We start from the raw sequence: 21069 nt of genomic DNA, 5'->3' as shown, positions 1-21069 counted from the left end.
CTCTTAGGTGTAATTTGCTTTCAAAGTATTTTCACAGTTCAGTTTTAGTGATCTTCATGTTTACAACTGCGCTGTGCACTTTGAAAACATTGATGTCATTTTGAACGCAGCCGTAGCTCATGACGAAAGCTATAGGTGACCTATTATTTAAAAGTAGAATTTATGTTACGTCTCCAAAGCGTGTAAAAACATAAAACATAGCAGATGTTAATGTTTTTTTATTTATAGTTTGTCATTTAATAAGTATCTGCACTGGATATGACATGGGCCTGTTGGTTTGAACATTTTTGCAGTGGTTTGCATGTGTCAAATTGTAAAATTAGACTCTTCAAAAAAAAAAAAAAAACAATATCCTACTTAATAATAGTCATCATTATTATCGTCATCATCATTGTTATTATTATTAAAATAGGATTTTTAAATTTCCTGATAAATAATAAATATTACATTTCATTTCTTGATAAAGAGCCTCATTTATTAATTAATTAATTAATTTATATGATTTTTTATATGATATAGAAAGCGTGTTAGCTTTTGTAAGTGATTTTATGTTTTAGAATAGACTATGTAATGTTCTCAATAATATTTGTTAAGAAAACAAAGGCCCTATATGTGCCATTTACATATATTTCAATTAATATGGAAAACGAGTGCATGCTTTTACCAAAACTAATACTGCATTTTTTAAAAAGCCTGTGCTTATAAAACCAAATAATTTGCACAAAGAAATAATGGGGTTGTGCTCTACAGAAGTTGTTACTCCACCCGGTTTAGAGCATCATTATAGCCATTTTACATTATAACTAACTTAGTTCAAGCGATGGATCTGCGACAGAGAAACTACAGATTTTGGGAAACACGTCACTACATTGTTCTATTTCCAAATGATGCATCACTCTATGATAGTTCAGCCGCAAGTTATGTCATTGTTTGGAAAGCGCACCCCTGGTTGTTACCAGGTTATAGAAAAAAATATCGTGCTCACAACATCCAATCAGATAAGAGAAACCAAAAAGCAATTTTGGGTTTACGACATCACAGAGAAGGTAGCATTTAAAGGTTTAAAAGCACAAACTGTTTCTCAGTTCTAAGACTGTATTTGCACGCAATTGACAAATAGTCGCATTGATTAAAAATCAAACTTTAGTGACAAGGCAGCACTGACCCAATCCCATCTACTGTTCTGAGCATCTCTCACGTGGCCTCAGGCCATGGAGCAGTCCTTATTGTTGAGCCCTGTTAAAGTAAATGAAAGCCAGTCTTGCAGTAAATTGTTAGATAGTTTTATTTGACCATTTATAAAAATAGCAGACCATTAAACATATTATAACTGCTTTAAATTACATTGATTATGATTCTAATAAAAGTTCATTTAACATTTGTCAATTCATTTTTTTCCTCAATTCTATTTGTGCATTAATTTTCACAGAACCTAAAGTTATTAGATGCGGTGTTGATTTCGTTTATTATTCATTCATTCATTCATTCATTCATTCATTCATTCATTCATTCATTTTCCTTTGGCTTAGTCCCTTTATTCATCTTGGGTCACCACAGCTCTATTAATTTGTAATAACAAAATTTGAAAGCAGAAATCAAATAAATAATTATTCACTCATCTTCCCAATATGCTTCCTATCAAATTCACATCAAATCATTAATTTTAATATTTACATTCATGATTTATTTCAGGGTGTGTGTGTGTGTGTGTGTGTGTGTGTGTGTGTGTGTGTGTGTGTGTGTGTGTGTGTGTGTGTGGCAATTTTAAGATGAATGATTAAAATAATGTTTGTGATCACAGTGTAATTAAGTTCACAGTAGGCTTGGGAATGTATAGCTCGTAAAGCATTACTGCTCCTTGAACAAATGAACAGCAGTTGACTGCAAACAGAAGGGTTTCACCTGTTGCTTCTGTGTCCAGGAAATGTCGGAAAATGGAGGCGGTGGGCAGCTGGTGGTAAAGGCACGCTTCAATTTCAAGCAGAACAATGAGGACGAGCTGTCTTTCAGCAAGGGCGAGCTGATCCACGTCACACGCCAGGAGGAAGGTGGTTGGTGGGAGGGAACACTTAATAGCAAAACCGGCTGGTTCCCCAGCAATTATGTCCGAGAGGTCAAGCCATGTGGTGAGTGGACAAACCAAGAGATTCTCTTACATGCATTGTTGGAAACCTCTTGGAAAAGTGATCATGAAGCCCTATGCCCCAGTTTCAAAGGTATAGTTCAACAAAAAATCAATATTTTCCCCCCAATATTTTAAGTTAGTTTCAAAGTTTCAAGTTTCAAACCTTAAATTGAGATTTTTTTTTACTGTCGAACACAAAATATATCCCCTCACCTGACTTGAATCCAATATAAAATACAAAATAAAGATCAGATTTGATAGACGAGACCCACATAATCATCTAAACATAATAGTTTTAATAACTCATTTCCAACAACTGATTTATTTTATCTTTGCCATGATGTGAGTAAATAATATTTGACTATATATTTTTCAAGACGTTACTATACAGCTTAAAGTGACATTTATAAGCTTAACTAGGTTAATTAGGATAACTAGGCAGGTCAGGGTATTTAGGCAAGTTATTGTATAACGATCGTTTGTTCTGTAGACTATCGGAGAAAAAAATAGCTTAAAGGGGCTAATAATTTTAACTTTAAAAGATTGTTAGAAAAAAAATTATCAGGCATACTGTGAAAATTGCCTTGCTCTGTTAAACATAATTTTGGGAAATATTTAAAGAAAAAAAAGTCAAAGGGAGGCTAATAATGCTGACTTCCAGTGTTTGCGTGCGTGCGTGCGTGCGTGCGTGCGTGTGTGTGTGTGTGTGCGTTTGTTCAAATGTATACGTATATACATCCATGTTAACAACATACACATTAATTCATGTTATTGTCCTCTCAATTTAGATTGATATGTGTAGCAGCAAATCTGAGTGAAATTGCCTGAAAATTTTATGGAAAAATAATGAATATAATAAATTATTCTTATCTATATCTCCCATCCCTTTTTGATAATATATTTTTTGTTTTTTACTGTTTACTTGTTATTTTGTACACCATTTAGTAAAAAAATGCAGCCTATTTCCTAAAGTCAATTAGTATTCCTATAATAGTCAAGTTATCATGTCAATAATAGTTTATTTCTAAATGTTCATTTAATTTGATTGTTTCGGTTAATTTCATATATTACCAAAATAATCATGGGAAATGTTCCATAGTCAGACACTCCTAAATTAAAATGAAAAAAAAAAAAATCTTAGGTTAAGTTCATCTGCGTGTGTGTGTAATCACTTGCTGTGCATCGCTGTGTTCATTTTAATTTGTTGCTTTTAATTTTATCTGTATGTATTTCTATTTTGTGCTACCAAACATCTCACCTCTGTGTTTTTAAGATCGTGTAGCTTTTTATATGACAGCAGACCTGTCGAAGCTCTTGCTATTCACTCAATTGATAAAAAACTTTAAAAATTCTAAGCAAAAGTTATTTTAAACAAATATAAATATATGTAATACACTTTTTTATTATTACAGAAGATTTTTACAGAATAAACCACTACCACCCTTACCCCCTGCAGCTCTATAAATCATGCATGCCTCATTTTTGTACCCTCGCAGGAATTAAGCTAGAAAGATTTGTGAATCTTTCATTGTGCGTTTTGTTGTGTGACTGTCTGTGCAAGCTATCAAATCAAACATAGTTTGAAGTTACTGCAGTCGTGCTGTAGTGGTTCAATTATAGAACCACATGCTTCTTGCACAACAATGAGTTAAATGTCATCAGTTTTGAACAAAAAATGTTCTGTTCCTTTTTGACTAGATAAACCAATATCCCCCAAAGCAATAAAAGGATTTGATGTTCCTCAGCTGACTAAAAATTATTACAGTGTGGTGAGTTCCTATTAAAACACATGAATTAACAAGAAATGCGTATAAGCACATTCTAAGTTCTTGCGTGTATGCTCTGTTTCTCAGGTGGTGCAAGACATCTTAGAACATGAGCGAGAGTTTGTCAAAGAGCTGCAGAACGTGCTGGGCGGCTACCTGCGCCCTCTACAGGCCAGCGACAAGTAAGATGAAAAAACAAACACATTACTCTCTTTGATATGAAAACCGATTGACGTTTTGAGGAGCTGTGTCAGTCAATGAAAATTCATGAGCACGATGACTCTACTGTGGGTTTCCTCTGCAGGCTCTCCAGTGTGGACTGCTCCAGTCTGAATGGGAATTTAGAGGACATCCTCTCTTTCCAGCAGGGCCTGTGTCTGACTTTAGAGGAGTGCTCCAAGTAAGAACTTGTTTTTTTTGTGTTTATGAAGCAACTGAAAATATTTCTTGATAAATCTGTTACTGGTAATCGTTCTTTTCAATGTTCCAGTGCCATCTCATGGTGGCTTTCTGTATGTGTAAATTGTTATAAGCACAGGAATTTGGAACCTTTTTTCACTAAGAGACTTTTATTTATTCATTTATTCATTCAGTCATTTTTGTTGATGCATTTTTTTCTACTTTTTTAATTTTCAAAGTGTTGCTAAAACAGTACTCAAAAACATTTCCGCTACAATAATACATTGGTAACTCAAAGAGATATATACAAGTGCAGAACTGCAGACCCCCACACATTTCAGCACACACAATCTAGGCAGGGGCGAACCATACAGTGCTTAGCGTAATTGAGTACACCACGTTTTGAAAATGAGTATTTTTATCCATTTCTCAGTGACTATAGCCAATGTATTTTGGTGCATTTAAACAAAACAGGTTTATTGAATAGATATATTTCTTAAAATAATATTTTAATCACCAAACATATTTGGAAATTGAAAGATAATACAATTAAATCAAGAAAAATATTGCAAAAATAAATAAATCACAACATATATATATACACTATATATATATACATAACGATAGATAGATAGATAGATAGATAGATAGATAGATAGATAGATTTTAGATTTTATAGAATTATAAAATTAATAATTTTTTACCATCAAAAGCTGGTTATATTGACAGACCGTTGCCACACAACTGTGTTTAAACCACTTATAAAAGGATAATAGGTCCCCTTTAATGTCTTGAAAATAAAACTCTTTCATTATGATTTAAAACTGTATTTAAGCAGAAAACCCACTAGGTGGCATCATTGGATTCATTCAGACAGCTCATTCATTTAGAAATGAATCAAGCAACGGTCTGTCAACTAACTGGTGGTGGTGTGGAGAGACCCCCCCCCCCCCAGGATTGTGAAGCACTTTGGGTGTATGGCCATACACAATAAATGCGCTACATAAATACACATTACATTACATTACATTACAAGCGAATACTGCTGCTAACTTGTGTTTTTCACAGCACTGAATACAAATTCTAAATATGACTTTCATTCAGAACAGCTGATATGAAGAGAGAAGTATCAAAGCTGATTGATTTATTTTTCTATTGCCAGGGTGCCAGAGGGCCAGCAGCGCATTGGTGGCTGTTACCTGAACATGATGTGTCAGATCCGAACACTGTATTTGTCGTACTGCTCCAGTCATCCCTCTGCAGTGTGTGTGCTCACTGATCACAGGTCAGTCTCCATGCAGAGGCGCTCAATTGTCTTCAAGAATTTTAAGTTAGTGCTGCACAATACATTTTTCTGAATTTTGATACAAAAATGCATGATGTTAACTTGTTTCTAACTTACAGCATTTGGCTATGCCTGTCAACTTTTGAAAAATTAACTCACAGTGGAAAATGTAAATAAGTGTCTGCCACTGAAACTGAGAGAGCGGTTGTCAAATGAAGATCTTTTCAACCACAGTTTCATTTTATTTTCTGTATTACAAAAAGTCAAATAAGTAATGAATATTTTGTTCGAACTTTTAGTTGTCTATTCAGTATTGTGGAAGAGTGTTAATCTTTTGCTTTGTGCCAAAACTTCTGATTCTCTATTTATAATGACTTATGCAGCTTTAATCCAAACCCATAACACTTCACCTATAGTCAGGGTGTCCCCAGGGTCTGAAAGTATTAAAATGTCACCCTAATTTCAAAAAGGCATAAACAAGTCTTAAATTGACCGAAATTTTCTGTTGTAGGACTTAAGTATTTTATTTTTAAAAATTCAATACGTCTTAAACAGGTCTTACTTTTCCTTTGTCTGTGTAAATCTATCAAATCAGGCCAACACACATCCAGTCAACAGTCCATCTCAGTAAAATCAAAAATTATTTATTTACATTTGTTTATTAACGCTATTTACCAATAAGGTTTAATTATCTTCCTTATATCCTTACAAAAATGTTTAAACGTTGATACTTGCTTCATGTATTGATAGCTAAATGGTAAGGACACTGACCTGAACAGTTTGTTGTGCATAAATGTTGTTTATTATAGTTTTTAAAAACTTTTTTTAAAGCATTTTTTTTTTTCAGAAATGTTTTGCTGAAAAAATATGTACAGTATGTACAGTAAGTCTGACAATATTTTTTCTTCTGGAGAAAGTCTTATTTGTTTTATTTCGGCTAGAAAAAGCAGTTTTTTATTTTTTTTAAAAAACATTTTAAGGTCAAGTATTAACCCCTTTAGGTTATATTTTTTTCGATAGTCTAAAGCAGTGGTTCTCAAACTGTGGTACGCGTACCACTAGTGGTACGCGGGCTTCCTCCTAGTGGTACGCGGAGGAATCGCCAAATAATGAAATAAACAATTAACACTTTTAATCCTTTGATGCGTACTATAACATCGATGTGATCAGCATTGGCTGTTTAGTGAAGCGTACGATCACAGCTCTGTGCTTAGAGTGTTTATTTTAGTGCATTGTGTCATAAGCTGCTGAATATCAGTTTCCGAAGTTTAAGAATTGGTTCTGAAGCGTGATTTGACTGACATGAAAAGTAGCCAATCACAGTCGACCTTTTCTAGTTTTGCGTGAAACGTAAGGGCGGGACAAAGGCTTTCTGTGTTGCAGAGACAGAAAAAACAAATTAAAAACAAATGTTTTGTTGGAATAATGCTTCTCGGATGTTTTCACTATAGAAATGTCTAGCAGAGTTATTAAACCGCGGACATATTTCCTGCCTATTTTATGATCTACAAACACGTTTCGCTCTCCCGACAGCGAGTCGACTCGCCTCTGACCTGTCACTCCTCTATACAGTCTGAATGGCGGCGCGGGAATGGAGGTATTGCGCAATAACTCATTTCTGCAAATGTGGCGAGTGCTTTGTTTTATCACGAGAGCGCATTCATGTACGCAAATCGCTAAAACAGATATGCGAGCTCTTAAATAGGCTTTTTTTCAAATGAACTGCAAGTGCTCTCATGATTGCCTGCGTGCTCAGATTGAATACAATCGCGATCTTTGCACTATTAAAGTAGACATTTATCTTTGCTCCTTGACTAATTTTAGTCAAAAGTATTTAAATTTATCAAGTATTTAGAAATAGATTGATGCATAATCGATGACAATGCTAATGGTCTTGTTTGGCTGTGTTGTGAAGTGAAACTTACTTTTAGCAAAGGTGGAATTTGTTTATTTCTTTACGACAAAAGAATTATGCTGGAAATGTTTCTGGATGAGGTATTTGTGTGATTTACACATTTAGCTGTATTCTGATCTGTCTTAAAGCATTACAGGTCAAAGCAATCCATTGTTAGTTATTGTTTATTTATCAAAATTAACAATAAAGCTCTTAAAGCACTGCTTTGATAAATGTAGTGTTGTCATATTTCAAATACCTCAAGTAGAATTAAGTCATTTGTTTTATTTTTTTAACTGACAGTGTACTTGTATTTTTTTAAAGTTTGTATTTTAGATTAAGATCAAGTGTAAAATAAAATCTCCATGTGATGTACAGCTATTTAAGAAAATAAATTTGCCATATTGTAAAGAAAAATAGTGTAAAATATGCAAATAAAAGGCTAAATTTAAATCTTTTTACCATATACTTTAATTTAACCTTTCAAAGCTTGAAAATATTGTTTAAAAAATGGGCAAAAACTGTCTTGATGGCCTTAAAGATTATGTGGTAGTTTTACCAGTGCTATTAAAAAAGATTAATTGTCATGAAAGGAAAAATCAGTCACACTTCCTTTGTTAGTGCAAGTTCCTATACATGTAGCTTTGGGATTTAAGCAATTAAACCATTCAATCAAGTTTACACTTAAAAAAAGTGATTTCATAAGGAAAATCAGATTTTTTTAAACTAGTACTTATTAAAAGAGTACTTTGTACTTTTACCTAATATTAGTATTATTTACTAAAATTTGTTTTATTTTAGCTGTGTAATAGTATTTTTACTTGAGTACAAAAAAGATTTCACAAGCATTTAGTGCAGGTTTATTATATTATTAATATATGGTTAATAATTATTATTATTATTATTATTAATGGTTTTTATTTGTATCTATTCCTATAATGTTTTATGGGTTGCTGACAATACATTTCAGGTCTTCAATACATAGCATGTCAGTCTTGAAAAAAATAGGTGCTGGAATTGATTTTCATTAGGCTGTCCCTGTATGAACCCTGTCATGTACATTTAACATTTATTTCAAGATTTGTCTGAAAGTGTATGAATATGACATATAGCCTATATTTATGAGGTCCAAGCAACATTTCCAACTTTTGATGAATAGGCTACTATGAAAACTTTGGATTTAAGTACTGCAGTTTTCTTTTTACTTTGTAAGAACAGTGCCATTTTTTAATGAACTTTTAAAAGCACATTTTAACTAAAACGTTTTTTTTTTTTTTTTTTTACCTGCAAGCACAGTTAATGTTCAGACTATTTAAAATGTTTAAAGTGACTGACAATAATACATATTCTTAATAATAGAAATTAATCTGCATCGTTTTTAACAATGTGCACACCTGTAGCTGCTTAATTAGGCCTACAACGCTATTTTTTTAATACTGGTTAAAAAATAGCGTCGTAAGGTGGTACTTGAAGAGACAACTTTTTTCTAAGGTGGTACTTGGTGAAAAAAGTTTGAGAACCACTGGTCTAAAGAACAAACCATCATTATACAATAACTTGCCTAATTCCCTGACCTGCCTATTTACCCCAATTAACCTAGTTAAGCCTTTAAATGTCACTTTAAGCTAAATGAAATATCTAGTCAAATATTTTTTTGCTGTACGCATGGCAGAGATAAAATAAATCAGATATTATAAACGAGTTATCAAAACTATCTTGTTTAAAAATGTGTAAAAACTTCAATTCAACTTCAACTTCAATTGTATTTAACTAGAGTTTGCTTGTTTTAACACATTATTAGAAATATGTGGATAAAAATAACTTTCAAAAGAATTAGACTTAAAAAATATGTATTTTTTGAAATTTAATTCACAATGGTCTTAATGTCTTAAATTTCACTTGGTGAAACCAGCAGAAACCCTGTTCAAAACACAGTCCGATTCCTTTTATATGTACATTTATTAATTTAACAGACACGTTTATCCATTTCACCTAAGTTTTAAAAGGTAGGTGATGTCAGGTTAATCCATATTAGGAATGCAATGATTAATCAATTTTACTATTAACCTTGCTTTATTTCTTCAAGGTAAAGTAATCGTACAGCCTTCTCAACACCCCGTTTCTGCATGGAACAGAAGCGTTTCTGTGCTTTCCAGACATACCTAGTTGAAAATTCAGTGAGCATACCACGAGTCACGTGACAAGAACTGACCAGTCAGCTTTATACTTTGTATGGAATAAACGCATTTTCTACTCCAGAGAGAAAAAATATATACAAAATGAAAATACCAGGCAGTTTTGTAAAATAGTTGATCAAAAGTGCCTTTCAGACAGGTTCAGCAGCCTTTCACTACATTTTGTTCTCTTTAAAAGGGAAACACTTAGCTAATACTTGCTAATATGTAGATTAGATTTATTAGACATTAGACAAAAACACAATTTTTATTTATTCTTATATTTATTTATTTATTTATTGTTCCAAATTTATTTTCAGTGTAAATTTATAACTTATATTTAAATGCCACAAACTTCTTTCATTTATTTTTAAGTCCAAAGAGAGGACTATTGTTTGTTTTTTTTATTATTTTGTGCTGTATTATTTGGTTGGTTACTGAGCAGCAATAAATAACACTTTAAATAATAAGACGTTTTCGTGTGATTTTCTAAACTAGTAGTGTTTAGAAATGAACAAATGCATAATTATCGTGATAACCATGAAACCATGTGATTTATTCCTACTAAAACTATAATCGTACAACCAAAATATTTAATCGTTGCATCCCTAATCCAAATAAATCTACCTGTATCAAATAAAATTATATGATGACCAGATTTAGGTTTTCATTTCACATGATACTTCAACACACATGCATAGAGCACATCACTTATGGTAAATGTTATTTTTTGACTGGATGACAAGAACCACTGAAATTTGTTCAAGAAAGAATGGTAATTTGATGGTAAATTACATTTTAAATCAACAGTTCACCCAAAATAAGAATTCCATTACACACTCTTCACGGCAAGCATTTGTCAATTGCAATGGAGTTTTTTTACTTCCTAAAAATGAGCAACTACAGTTCCTTATTTGCTGTTGATTTCTTTGAAGCTGCCAAAATGTTAATTTTAGACCATCAAAATAGATTGTGTTGCGAGCAAAACTGCCTTGTTTTCAAAATGTTTATTTTCATCGTTTAAACATAAATCTCATCAAATATTTTAGGGTAGTAGTTCACACAAAAATGTCAATTCTGTCATCATTTACTCACTCTTTACTTGTTTGAAACCTTTTATTAGTTCCTTCTTCTGTTAAACATATAAGGATATACTTTGCAGAATGCCAAAAACCTGTCACCTGTTGTTCTGAAGTATAAAGATGAACCACCAGGTGTCACTACTAAGCTTTCATTCTCCCTAAACAAGCAAGCGAGTCTAGTGACTAAACAAACAAACATACGTTCCCTTTTGCTCTTACCTACAAACCTACTGCCCTGTTTCCATTCTTTTTCTTTTTTTTTTTTCTTTTTTTGGCTTGTACTTGTAAACTTCAAGTATTCCGAAATGCCTGAGCCACAATTTACACACTTCCTGTATGATGAATTACACCAGGGTTTCTGTCAGTTTTCTCCTTCCACCTCTTAATGCTCCACGACAGAAGGAGAGAGTGAAAAGGCAGGCAGGCCTCAAGCACAGGAAACAGCACGAAACTCGACAGGATATCTATAGCTGTGGTTATGCTGATGGAGGCAGAACAGACACTTCTGATTGTGTTTGCTCAATTGCAGATCACTGTGCAGCATTGTTGCAGCTTTTTTCCATTGTTTGATGGTGTACTCGAGGCAAGCATTCAGATGATTCATCTTTAGTCTATATAGTTTTAGTTTATCACTTCAGGATCTCCAACACTCGCTCATGTCACTTTCTGCTGCTTGTTTATATGAGTATGCATTGATTGAAAATGGTTAAAATGTTTGTTTGTTTTTTGTCAGTGATTTAATTTGTGATATATTTTAAGTCTAATTGAAAGACTTTGCATTATATAGAGGTCAGTATACATGAGTTAAAGATGTCTGATTTTGTCTTCATCATCAAATAGAATTTACAAACGTGAGCTAATGAAGTTTAGTGAATGCAAGTAAAGTTTTACTTTTCACACATTCTTTTTCACAACTTGTTAAAATAGATCAAAACTTGGGCAAAATGATATACTGTCATTCAGTGTAACAGAAACATTTATTTAAATATGACAATGAAATCCTTATTTTATGTCTTGCCATTTTTTATTAGAATTAAGGATACGTGATCATAGTAATGCTGAGTTATATTTTATCTAAATGTTTAAATATTTTTTTGCTGACGAATAGCTAAAATGTTGTAGTTTATTACTGGATAAAAGCAAAGCACACTGGGTTGTTTAAACCTAATGTTCATTAAAATATGGCCAAATTCAACAAGGGCTTAATTAATTTATTTGTTATTATTTCAATTACATTTTTCAAATCAACTGTTGGGTCTTCATTTTTTACAATGCATGAACCTGCAAAATTACTATTCCTTTTTATTTTTGGCATATATTCTTTCTCTTATTAAATAAAAAAAACTATTTTAATAAATCTATTTTAATAAATAACTTTTTTTTAAATCCCAGGTTCTGCAGATTGCAATGTCCCAAATTTTCATTGCTAATCTTAGGCCAATTGTAATCGTTTGTTTTGGTTCAATTTAGAAAAGCAGAGCCCTGGGGAACAGAGCGAGTGCTCCGACTTGCAAGTCACTTGAATTGGTATTTTGGGGGTCGCAAGCTGAAAAGTTTGGGAACCCATGCATTAGATAAAACTGAAATCATTTAAAATTCTAATTCTTAGACAAAAGTTAACCTCCAAACTTTAAAGCAAGATGTTGGTATTTCCATAACTGTTGCAAAAAAATAAAAAAAAATAATCAATTATTAGTCAGTCATTAAAACAGATTCAGCAATTACTAAAAGAAACAGGCAGAATGTAATTGTAAATAAAATCACAACAAATCAATTTCCAATTTTTTTTTTCATGAACAGTGAGGAGCTGGACAAGTTCATGGAGAGCCAAGGTGCCAGTGCTCCAGGTATCCTGACCCTCACCACTAGCCTGAGCAAACCCTTTATGAGACTCGACAAATATCCCACACTCCTGCAGGAACTAGAACGACACGTCGAGGTAATTGCAAGCTAATAATGGCATTGACAACCATAAAAATTACTATAAAAAAAAGTAATTCATTAAAAGCGCAATTTTTCCTTTTTTGTGCTTGCAGGAAGCTCATCCAGATTACAGCGACATTCTGAAAGCAACAGCAGCTTTTAAAAATCTTGTGGTACGTCAAATCTTGCTTCTTGTTTGGCACCTGAAGCTTCTTCTAACTAGTGTGTGATTTTTCACTTTTTTTTTTTTGACCAATGTTTCCTGTAATGGTGCCAAAAAGTCTTTTTTTCTGCTTAATTCTCTTGAACCATCATGTCTAAACCACACTGCAGGTTCAGGATGGAGAAGATTTTGCTGTTACATGAAATGTAAAGGTTAAGGTTTGCGAGAGTGTCTCTAAGGTAAAAAAAATGTCTGAGGAAAGATGAGTCATTCCTTAGATAATGGCCCGTCTCACGTCTCCGCATTGAACAACACAGTAGTAGGTAATTTCTTCACTTATGTGTTCTGTGGAACAGTTTCGTATGTTAGTTTAGTTTTTTTCTGACAGGTAAGGGAGAGTCCCGCGTTCTCGGTTTAGGTGTCAATTGTGGAGTTGTCTTGTAGATTTGGTCTTCCCCCTTTACCTATGTTTTCTCAGTTACCTAATTGCCTAAGAGATGATGTGTGTACTTTATTGTAAGTCGCTTTGGTAAGAAAGCATCATTTAGGAACGGGAACAAAGTGCTTTGTGGAAAAATGACCACCTACTCTGGAGTGACCTTTTTTTTACTTGTTAGTGTATATTGTGTTCAGTTTTTAACCAAGTTAAGCTTTGATGTCAATAGATGAATGCTTATCGGAAAAAGCAACACTAAAAACAGGTTCAAGATATTATGCATGCACTACCATTCCAAAATATGAGGTCTGTAGTATGTTTTTTTAGTAATAATTATTAATTGCATTTAGTATTCTGATACAGAATATTTTAACACTACCAGTCTAAATGTCTTTTTTGTTCAGCAAGGTTGCATTCATTTGAATAAAAATATGATTAATAGTAATACTGTGCAATAGTTAAAGCTTTGTTTTATGGAAAGGAAAGAAAATAAGCCACGTCAATGTAAAATTTGCACGTTTTAAATGAAAATTTAATTTCTAATTTTTAATGTGGAAAATCATTCTATCATTTTGTATTTTTGTTGAAACCATCCGTATTTTTTATCATTTTTATTCTTCGCTGTTTTTATTTCTTATACTTGTCTTTTTATTCTTGTTTTTATGTAAAGCACTTGAAATTACCATTGTGTATGAAGTGTGCTATATAAATAAATAAACTTGCCCTGCCTTTTTAAAGTACAAAACAGATAAAAAAAATAAATAAAGCTTTTATCCATCAAGGACACATTAAATTGATCAAAAATGCCAGGGAGAGACATTTATGATCCTACAAAAGATTTTAATTGATCAACTGATGCCTGTTTTACACCGCAAGTGTGAGCAGTGCGTGCGCAGCGTGTATGGAGGGCATCGGCAGCTGTTGCACAAATCAATCTATCTCTGTCTATTCCATCTATATATATATAAAGGTATAAATATATACCTATCTATATATAAATATACTTTTTTATTTTTTTATTTTACTTTTTACATCTGCACCAAGGCCTGCAGCAACTTCCTCCTATGACGTTTCCTTAGACTACAAATCTTTATTTTACAAATTATATGTAGATCTAAAAAAACTGGTTGCTTTGGTGGCTTTGAGAAGTGTCATTCATGTATTTTAAGGTGCACTTGGTCATAAAACAATAGCCTGTGTTATCATGTTATTTTGTTTTTGATTGTCAGGAGTTTTTGATTGTAGGCCTATAGTAATAATAATATTTATACAATATAGATATAGTGATATTTATACTTGATCAAATGCTAATACTATAATAGTTTTTAGTTTTGTAGTTCAGTCCCAATAAATATTTGTTGCCGTTTTTAATCGTTTAGGTTTATTTAATTGAATATATAAAAATCTGTGGATATTATCAGTAGATTTATTGGGAATGAATACTACCTTTTATTTAATGTGTTTTTGGTCATTATCAATCACTTTATTTGAGCGTGGCAAAAATGGACCTAGCACCAAAAAAATCGTGATAGCACTAACTGATACGCTGCTTCTGTGTGCAGTATTAAAGCTCTAGTCTAATCTGTTAACATGGACGCCAAAAAAAAAAAAAAACATACGCTGCTCCTGCCTGCGGTGTGAAACAGGCTTGAAAAGTAAAATTAATTATAATTTTCACTAAATATTGTACTGATAGTAATATTTCTGTCGGATCATGTGACACAAAAAAACTGTATTTAACTTGAAAAGTACTTTTTGCTGTAATATTTTGTAGTTTTTTTAAAAACAATATAAACTAAGTATTTTTTCCTTGAAATTATGAACGTTTATGTTTTATACCTCAGTTTCTTGTACTCAAAGATGCTAGCACATTTTATCTTTGGTGTTAATCAGAACCAATTCCACTTATTTTCAACACTTTCATTACTATTAGCCATTTGTTATTTCCTGACTCATAAGGAAACTCGCATTATCAAATGAAATGCGTGCCAATAATTGCTGTGTTGTGCTTGTTTGTTTCAGACTCAGTGTCAAGACCTGCGAAAAAGAAAGAACCTGGAGTTGCAGATTTTGTCCGAACCTGTGCGAGGCTGGGAGGGCGACAGTATGAAGTCACTGGGTCAGGTGATCTACATGTCACAAATCCACATGCAGAGCAGCGCAAATGAGGTGAGAAACAGAGACTGACAGCGTTGCATATAAGCCCGACCTGTTGCTTTCACAGCTGCGTGGTTATAGCGCATTTTATTTTGTGCAAAATGCTGGTTAGATGTTGAATCAATGTTGAAAATAAATGATGACGTGGGTGGCTGTTTTGTTAAGAATGAGACTAATATGATCATTAAGCATTTTGTGCAATCACCATTTTTTTTAATGTAACAAACACAACCTTGTCTTGTATTTTGTCTTGTATTTTGATTTGTGCGATTTGTGTTTGCTAATAAATGGAAAATGTGTAAGTGTTAACAGCTCAAATCCCCCTGCTATCTGCTGCATCTGTGGTTAGTGAAGGCTTCACATTTAAGCCCCCTACTAATCTGGTTATCTGGTTAATGGAAACTGTTATGTTGAACTGATCTGAAACCACTAATAGGCTGAAGGAAAAACAGTAGGATGTTTGTTGTAATGTACTTACTGAAATGTTTCAGAGTGGTTTGCCTTTATTCAATGTATTCCCTTTGTTTTTCTTTTCTTGGTGTCTCCTTTTCTTGGTTTGCTAGAAGTAAGGTATGATATTTGTTGATCATAAGTAGTCAGTGTAGCAAAAACAATTGAAGTGTGTGCTACTCCACAGTCATGTGAAATGTAGAGGGGTCAAAGACGGAAAATGTTTTTTTTTTTAATCCCAAAAAAGATGTACGTGTATTTCTGAACAAAAAAACTAACATTTTTACTATGATATACAAAAGACTGACACTAAATGTTATTGATGTGTCTGATGTTTTATTCATCTCATCAATATTTAACTACTGTATGCATAAATTGGTGGGCGGAGCCAAAGTCCCTTTAAGGAAAGTCATTTCACTTTACGTCCGTCCTTGAAACACACCTCCGGCAGTATGGTTCAGGCATTCTTTCTGAATGGGGAAACATCAAATTCTCCAAAACTGTTAGCCAAGCTTTCAATTACATTACATATCTGTAATCACCTATAAAATTAAGCAACAACTGTCTCATAAGTTACGTGCAAATCAAACAAATCTGCATTTTTCCAGGTTGCAAGCTAATGCACATGCGCACTCAAAAGGAACGAGATTACGGCACCAACCTCATTTATGGCCGTGTTGCACATTATCCTCCCCTGTATAATGCTCAAGTCAGATCGCGCTGCTCTTCTGAAGTAATTCACAACTTGGTCTTGATGGCGAATCTCCTCCAGAAATGACAGCGACTCTTTGTTTACAAGTTTGTAAGCGTTTGAGTAGTTGCTGTCATGTGATGTGCATTTGACAGTTTGTTTTTAATTGTAGTTGGTTCATTTAAAAGTTCAAATTTCAAGCTTTATGTAGATCTATTTCTTATGTCTGTGAAGCAAGTATTCGCTGAGATTCCAGTGTGTTTATTGACCACAAAACTGTCATAAAAGCACATGTCTGGTCCGAACTTCTCCCCCGGAGAAACATCAGTGTATATCGATTGATATTTGGCTCTTGTACTAGTAGGCAGGGCTTCATTCGCCATATTGACCGTTATACTTTACCCCATTTAAAACATATATATATGTGTGTGTGTGTGTGTGTGTGTGTGTGTGTGTGTGTGTGTTATATTATTTTTATATATATATATCTTATATATTTGTAACATATATGAGTGACATGTCTTGTGTATTCTATAGTCTTTGGCTGTGAAGATGCGGTGATGTTTATTTGACCTTTGTTGATGGTAAAATTTAGCCACACTATTAAATAATAAAGTGACACATTCCACAACACTGATGTTTTTGGCAGACTGGCTTCAATATAAGCTGTTTTAGAGTAACAAGAAAGTTCTGAAACTTAATAGATTTTTTTTTTTTTACCACAGTGACTTCCTATATATCAAGATAAAGGAATTTTATTTTAGGAATTATCATCCCTCTTAAGAAAATAAAACTTAGTGTTATTAACCTAAAGTTATTTTAATAATTACTGTTGAAAATATCTGGGGTTTTTTGTTAGGATCGAACATTATTGTACCCGAATTTTGATATTGTATATTGTTATTGTTTTTATATTGCCATATTGTGTATATACTGCACAAAAGCTGTTTAAAATATTGTAACACTTTGGTTATGCATATGTTTAATATGTTTTATGTGTGTGAAAAGAATTGCATTTTAAATTTAATACAGACAACAGAATAGGATGTTGCGTCTTTGACCCATTTGATGTTTGTGTTTGTTTGCTGTAAGGCAGTACACCTGCATCCGTACCATGAACAGTGTGTAATGTAGTGGCAATTTACCTCATTTGTGCAGAAGTATTGAATTGTAAAATTACATACATTTCTTTCTTTTTTTTTCCCAAGGAAAAAGAAGAGAGATACTTCATGCTGTTTCCTAATGTGATAATCATGCTGTCTGCCAGCCCAAGAATGAGTGGTTTCATTTATCAGGTGAGTTATTTTTTCCTCTCTCTCCCTCTCTTTTGTTTTTAAATCAATCAGCATCTGTTATTTGTGAAGAAGGCTGAAGCGCAGAGCTTTTATTCATGTTTTTCTTCTCATCTCAGGGACGTTTGCCGCTGACAGGAACCTCTGTAACCAAACAGCCAGAGGATGCAGAGACCGGCCATTATGCCTTTGAGATCACAGGTTTGTTTCAGTCCATGTAAACACTTTTAGTGGGGTGTCACAGAATTCAACTGTCATTAATGTTGCTTTTTATAGTTAGTGCTGCCTGCTGCTCTACAAACTAGCAGCAGAATTTAAAATGACAAATAGACAGCATGCGGTTTATTGAAGGAGTATTTCACCTAAAGTTGAAAATGGTATTGTTTTTTTCTAACCTTTGTTTCTGTCCAAACCTGTTCAACACAAACAGAATTTTCTTGCAGGTGTTTCATTACAGTTCATAAAAAATACATCTGCCAATTTCCAGACAGGAATTTTTAAAAATGATTTAAAAGCCCATGATATCTAATACCCAGTATGATCATACATTCCGAGCAGTGCTTAATTTGTGAATTGAGAGGTCCCGGAACAGATCGGGGTAACTGATCTGGCATGATACCCTAGGATCCGTGGGGTGGGGTGTATACCGGAGGGGTGTCATGGACAAAAGTGAAGAGCAGGGGGGGTTGTCGCGGACAAAAGAGGCTTGCGGAGTCGCGGAAGAAAGTGAAAGTAAACAGCGGATGGGGGAGCAGGGCGTTTGAGGATGGGGATCAGTAAAATGAGGTGCCAGATCCAGCGTGTTCCGGTACAAATTAAGCTTCGATTCTGAGTCTAGTGAAGGTGTTATGTGAGTACTGAAAAATCATTGTACTCAATGAAACTACTTTGATTTCACAAATACAATTACAATACAATATTCAACAAACTCAATTCAATTCATGTATATTTATATAGTGCATTTGCAGTGTTGATTGTGTCAAAGCAGCTTAACATAGAAGTTCTAGTATATTGAAACTGTGTTAGTCCAGTTTTCAGAGTTGAAGTTCAGTTTAGTTCAGTTCAGTGTGGTTTAATTTTCATCAAGTCCAAACACTGAAGAGCAAATCCATCAATGTGCAGCTCCACAAGTCCCAAACCAAGAAAGCCAGTGGCGAGGAACAAACTTGACCAATTGACGAAGGTGAAGGAAAAAACCTTAAAAGGAACAGGCTCAGTGGGGTAAGACCATTTCCCCTCTTGCCAAACTACTTGTGCAGAGCTGCAGTCAAGGTGCTGGAGGCTGGAGGTCATCGGCGAGTATACAGCTGACCCACGGGATCAAGGTGAAGACTGGTCTGTCACTGGGTCTTTCAGAAATCAGTCTCATGCTCTCCACTCCTCCGTGACCGCCACAGCATTAGCTCAGGATACGGCCTGGTCCAGGATTATGGATACCTTGGCATTATTTCTTCACAGGTCATGGATCACATCAATGGCACTGCATAATCTTTAAAAGCCTCAGGATAAGTATCCCCAGGTGGAAAAGAGAATAAACAAAATAATTAGCATAGCTGCTATTCATAGTGTCTCAGAAATATTATCAGGAACTTCCAACAATATGAACTTCAATACTATAAAAGTAAGTGTAAATGCTGAGAAATACTCACGCACTTGTTTACATATTTTATCTATAAGCAAAAAAGGTGCAATGTTGCATATGACATTATAAGGGTTTTTCATTTTTGATGGTTTAGAGCCTGACTTGTCCATATAAGTGCAGCGTGAAAATACTGACTTTTTTGTGTTTTATGTGACATAATAAAGAATATTTTTTTGCAAACAATATTACTGAATATGAGTAAGTTCCAAAATGTTCATAAATCCAGAATCAAGCAAAAAGTGCTTCAGGGTTAATTTATGTGTCAGTACACATTGCAGCGTAGGTTATTGTATCAAAAATCTGAAAAATGAAAGGAACAAACACGGCACACGGTTGGCTATACTGTGGTATTGTTGTAAAAATAAGCTTTAACCCTTTATTCCCTGCAGCAGAATCTCCATATGTGATCAACATCTTCATGTCATGATCAGTCTCGTGATCCCCCACTCTCTGCTAGTGTCTGAAGGAAAAAGTGCATTTTACAGGATCCGCATTTCATATTTGGTCATACCATGTCGACGTCGACACGTTCAAGCAAAAGATTGGGACCCAACACAATTCATTTATTCGACTATTAGTTGACTAATAGTTGACTATTTCCTTAAAGAATCAATATTTCATACTGTGCACTTTCAGATTTAAACCTCAGCTGGATGTTTTCATTCACTTAGTAATGTGGAGGCCCCCCTGCAGGGATCACTGACGGGGCCCCCAGTTGGGGAGGTGGGGGTGGAGCGACAACGCGGGGAAGCCTTCACAAACTGAGGAGCGATCACAAACTGAGAAGCAATCACAAACTAAGGAGCGGGAAAGGGGGCGGGGTGGAGCGACAACGCAGGGAAGCCTTCACAAACTGAGGAGAAATCAAGTCAACTTTATGGTATGAGCTATGACCGAGCTTGACGCGGTTCGGCGCCAAACAATTAGAATGAAGTAGTCCACCGCTTGAGAGGAGTTCAGAGAATACAGACCTGTGAACTTTGGTTCCGACCACAGTTGTTTTCAAGAGTTTGATTATTGCGGTTGCCGGATTTTCGCGGGCCCGTCCGCTACGCCACTGGCTGTTACACACTGCATGGAAAAGCATTTTCAAAAACCCATCACTTTTCAGTTGCTTTTTTAGGACTGAAAATTTTCTAACAAATCTTGCTTAAACAGTTTAAAGTACTTCAGTCTTGTCTCTTCCTTATTTGCTGACTATTTTTTTTTTTAGGTGGCTCAATAGATCGGACCATGGTGTTCTGCAGTAGCTTACAGGAGCAACAGGATTGGTTAGAACATCTTCATCCTTACATAAAGGTAGGAAGTCCATTTGAAACAGTGCTGAAGGTAATAGCGTTTTTTGCAGCTTTCACCTCTATCCAGTTGAACAGTAAGTCAAACGTCATGTTCTTGTGTATTTTACAGAGTGTTGATGTTAAACCTTTAACCATGCCTGGCACGTCTTCCCACCACTTGCACGGTTTCGGTACGACTGCGGTTAACCGAGGACCTCTCGAACCACCTAAAATCACCAAGCCCTGGTCTTTAAGCTGCCTGAGACCCGCGCCGCCCCTGAAGCCCTCCGCCGCTCTCGGCTATAAAGAGGTA

At 34.4% G+C, this 21069-nt stretch overlaps 1 protein-coding gene and 1 long non-coding RNA gene across 12 annotated transcripts in view; one reads left to right on the top strand and one right to left on the bottom strand.

Annotated features, from left to right (window-relative positions):
• Positions 1 to 21069, top strand: part of arhgef6 (Rac/Cdc42 guanine nucleotide exchange factor (GEF) 6) — a 58089-nt gene that overhangs the window by 22844 nt on the left and 14176 nt on the right. For 9 of the 11 annotated variants that reach the window (XR_012389811.1, XR_012389810.1, XR_012389809.1 and 6 more), the window contains 12 exons: positions 1922 to 2126; positions 3824 to 3894; positions 3979 to 4073; positions 4196 to 4291; positions 5453 to 5575; positions 12526 to 12664; positions 12762 to 12821; positions 15270 to 15416; positions 17754 to 17840; positions 17957 to 18038; positions 20693 to 20778; positions 20887 to 21066. Coding sequence is in view for 6 of the 11 variants with exons in the window: in XM_073922014.1 (XP_073778115.1) it covers positions 1922 to 2126; positions 3824 to 3894; positions 3979 to 4073; positions 4196 to 4291; positions 5453 to 5575; positions 12526 to 12664; positions 12762 to 12821; positions 15270 to 15416; positions 17754 to 17840; positions 17957 to 18038; positions 20693 to 20778; positions 20887 to 21066 (1371 nt within the window). In the remaining 5 variants the exon portion in view is untranslated. Of the gene's footprint in view, positions 1 to 1921; positions 2127 to 3823; positions 3895 to 3978; positions 4074 to 4195; positions 4292 to 5452; positions 5576 to 12525; positions 12665 to 12761; positions 12822 to 15269; positions 15417 to 17753; positions 17841 to 17956; positions 18039 to 20692; positions 21067 to 21069 lie in introns of all 11 variants that reach the window. The other 2 variants (XM_005173222.6, XM_068213363.2) reach the window with 1 other exon arrangement.
• On the bottom strand, positions 513 to 3452 carry LOC141377542 (uncharacterized). Its single transcript, XR_012389824.1, has 3 exons — positions 1649 to 3452; positions 897 to 1518; positions 513 to 744 (listed from the first exon to the last, which is right to left on the bottom strand). It is a non-coding gene; the product is annotated as an uncharacterized lncRNA (long non-coding RNA).

This window comes from Danio rerio, chromosome 14 (assembly GCF_049306965.1).
Source record: "Danio rerio strain Tuebingen ecotype United States chromosome 14, GRCz12tu, whole genome shotgun sequence".
In the NCBI taxonomy this organism is placed as follows: domain Eukaryota; kingdom Metazoa; phylum Chordata; class Actinopteri; order Cypriniformes; family Danionidae; genus Danio; species Danio rerio.
The sequence above is the reverse complement of the archived record's forward strand: the minus strand, read 5'-3'. Positions and strand labels throughout refer to the sequence as shown.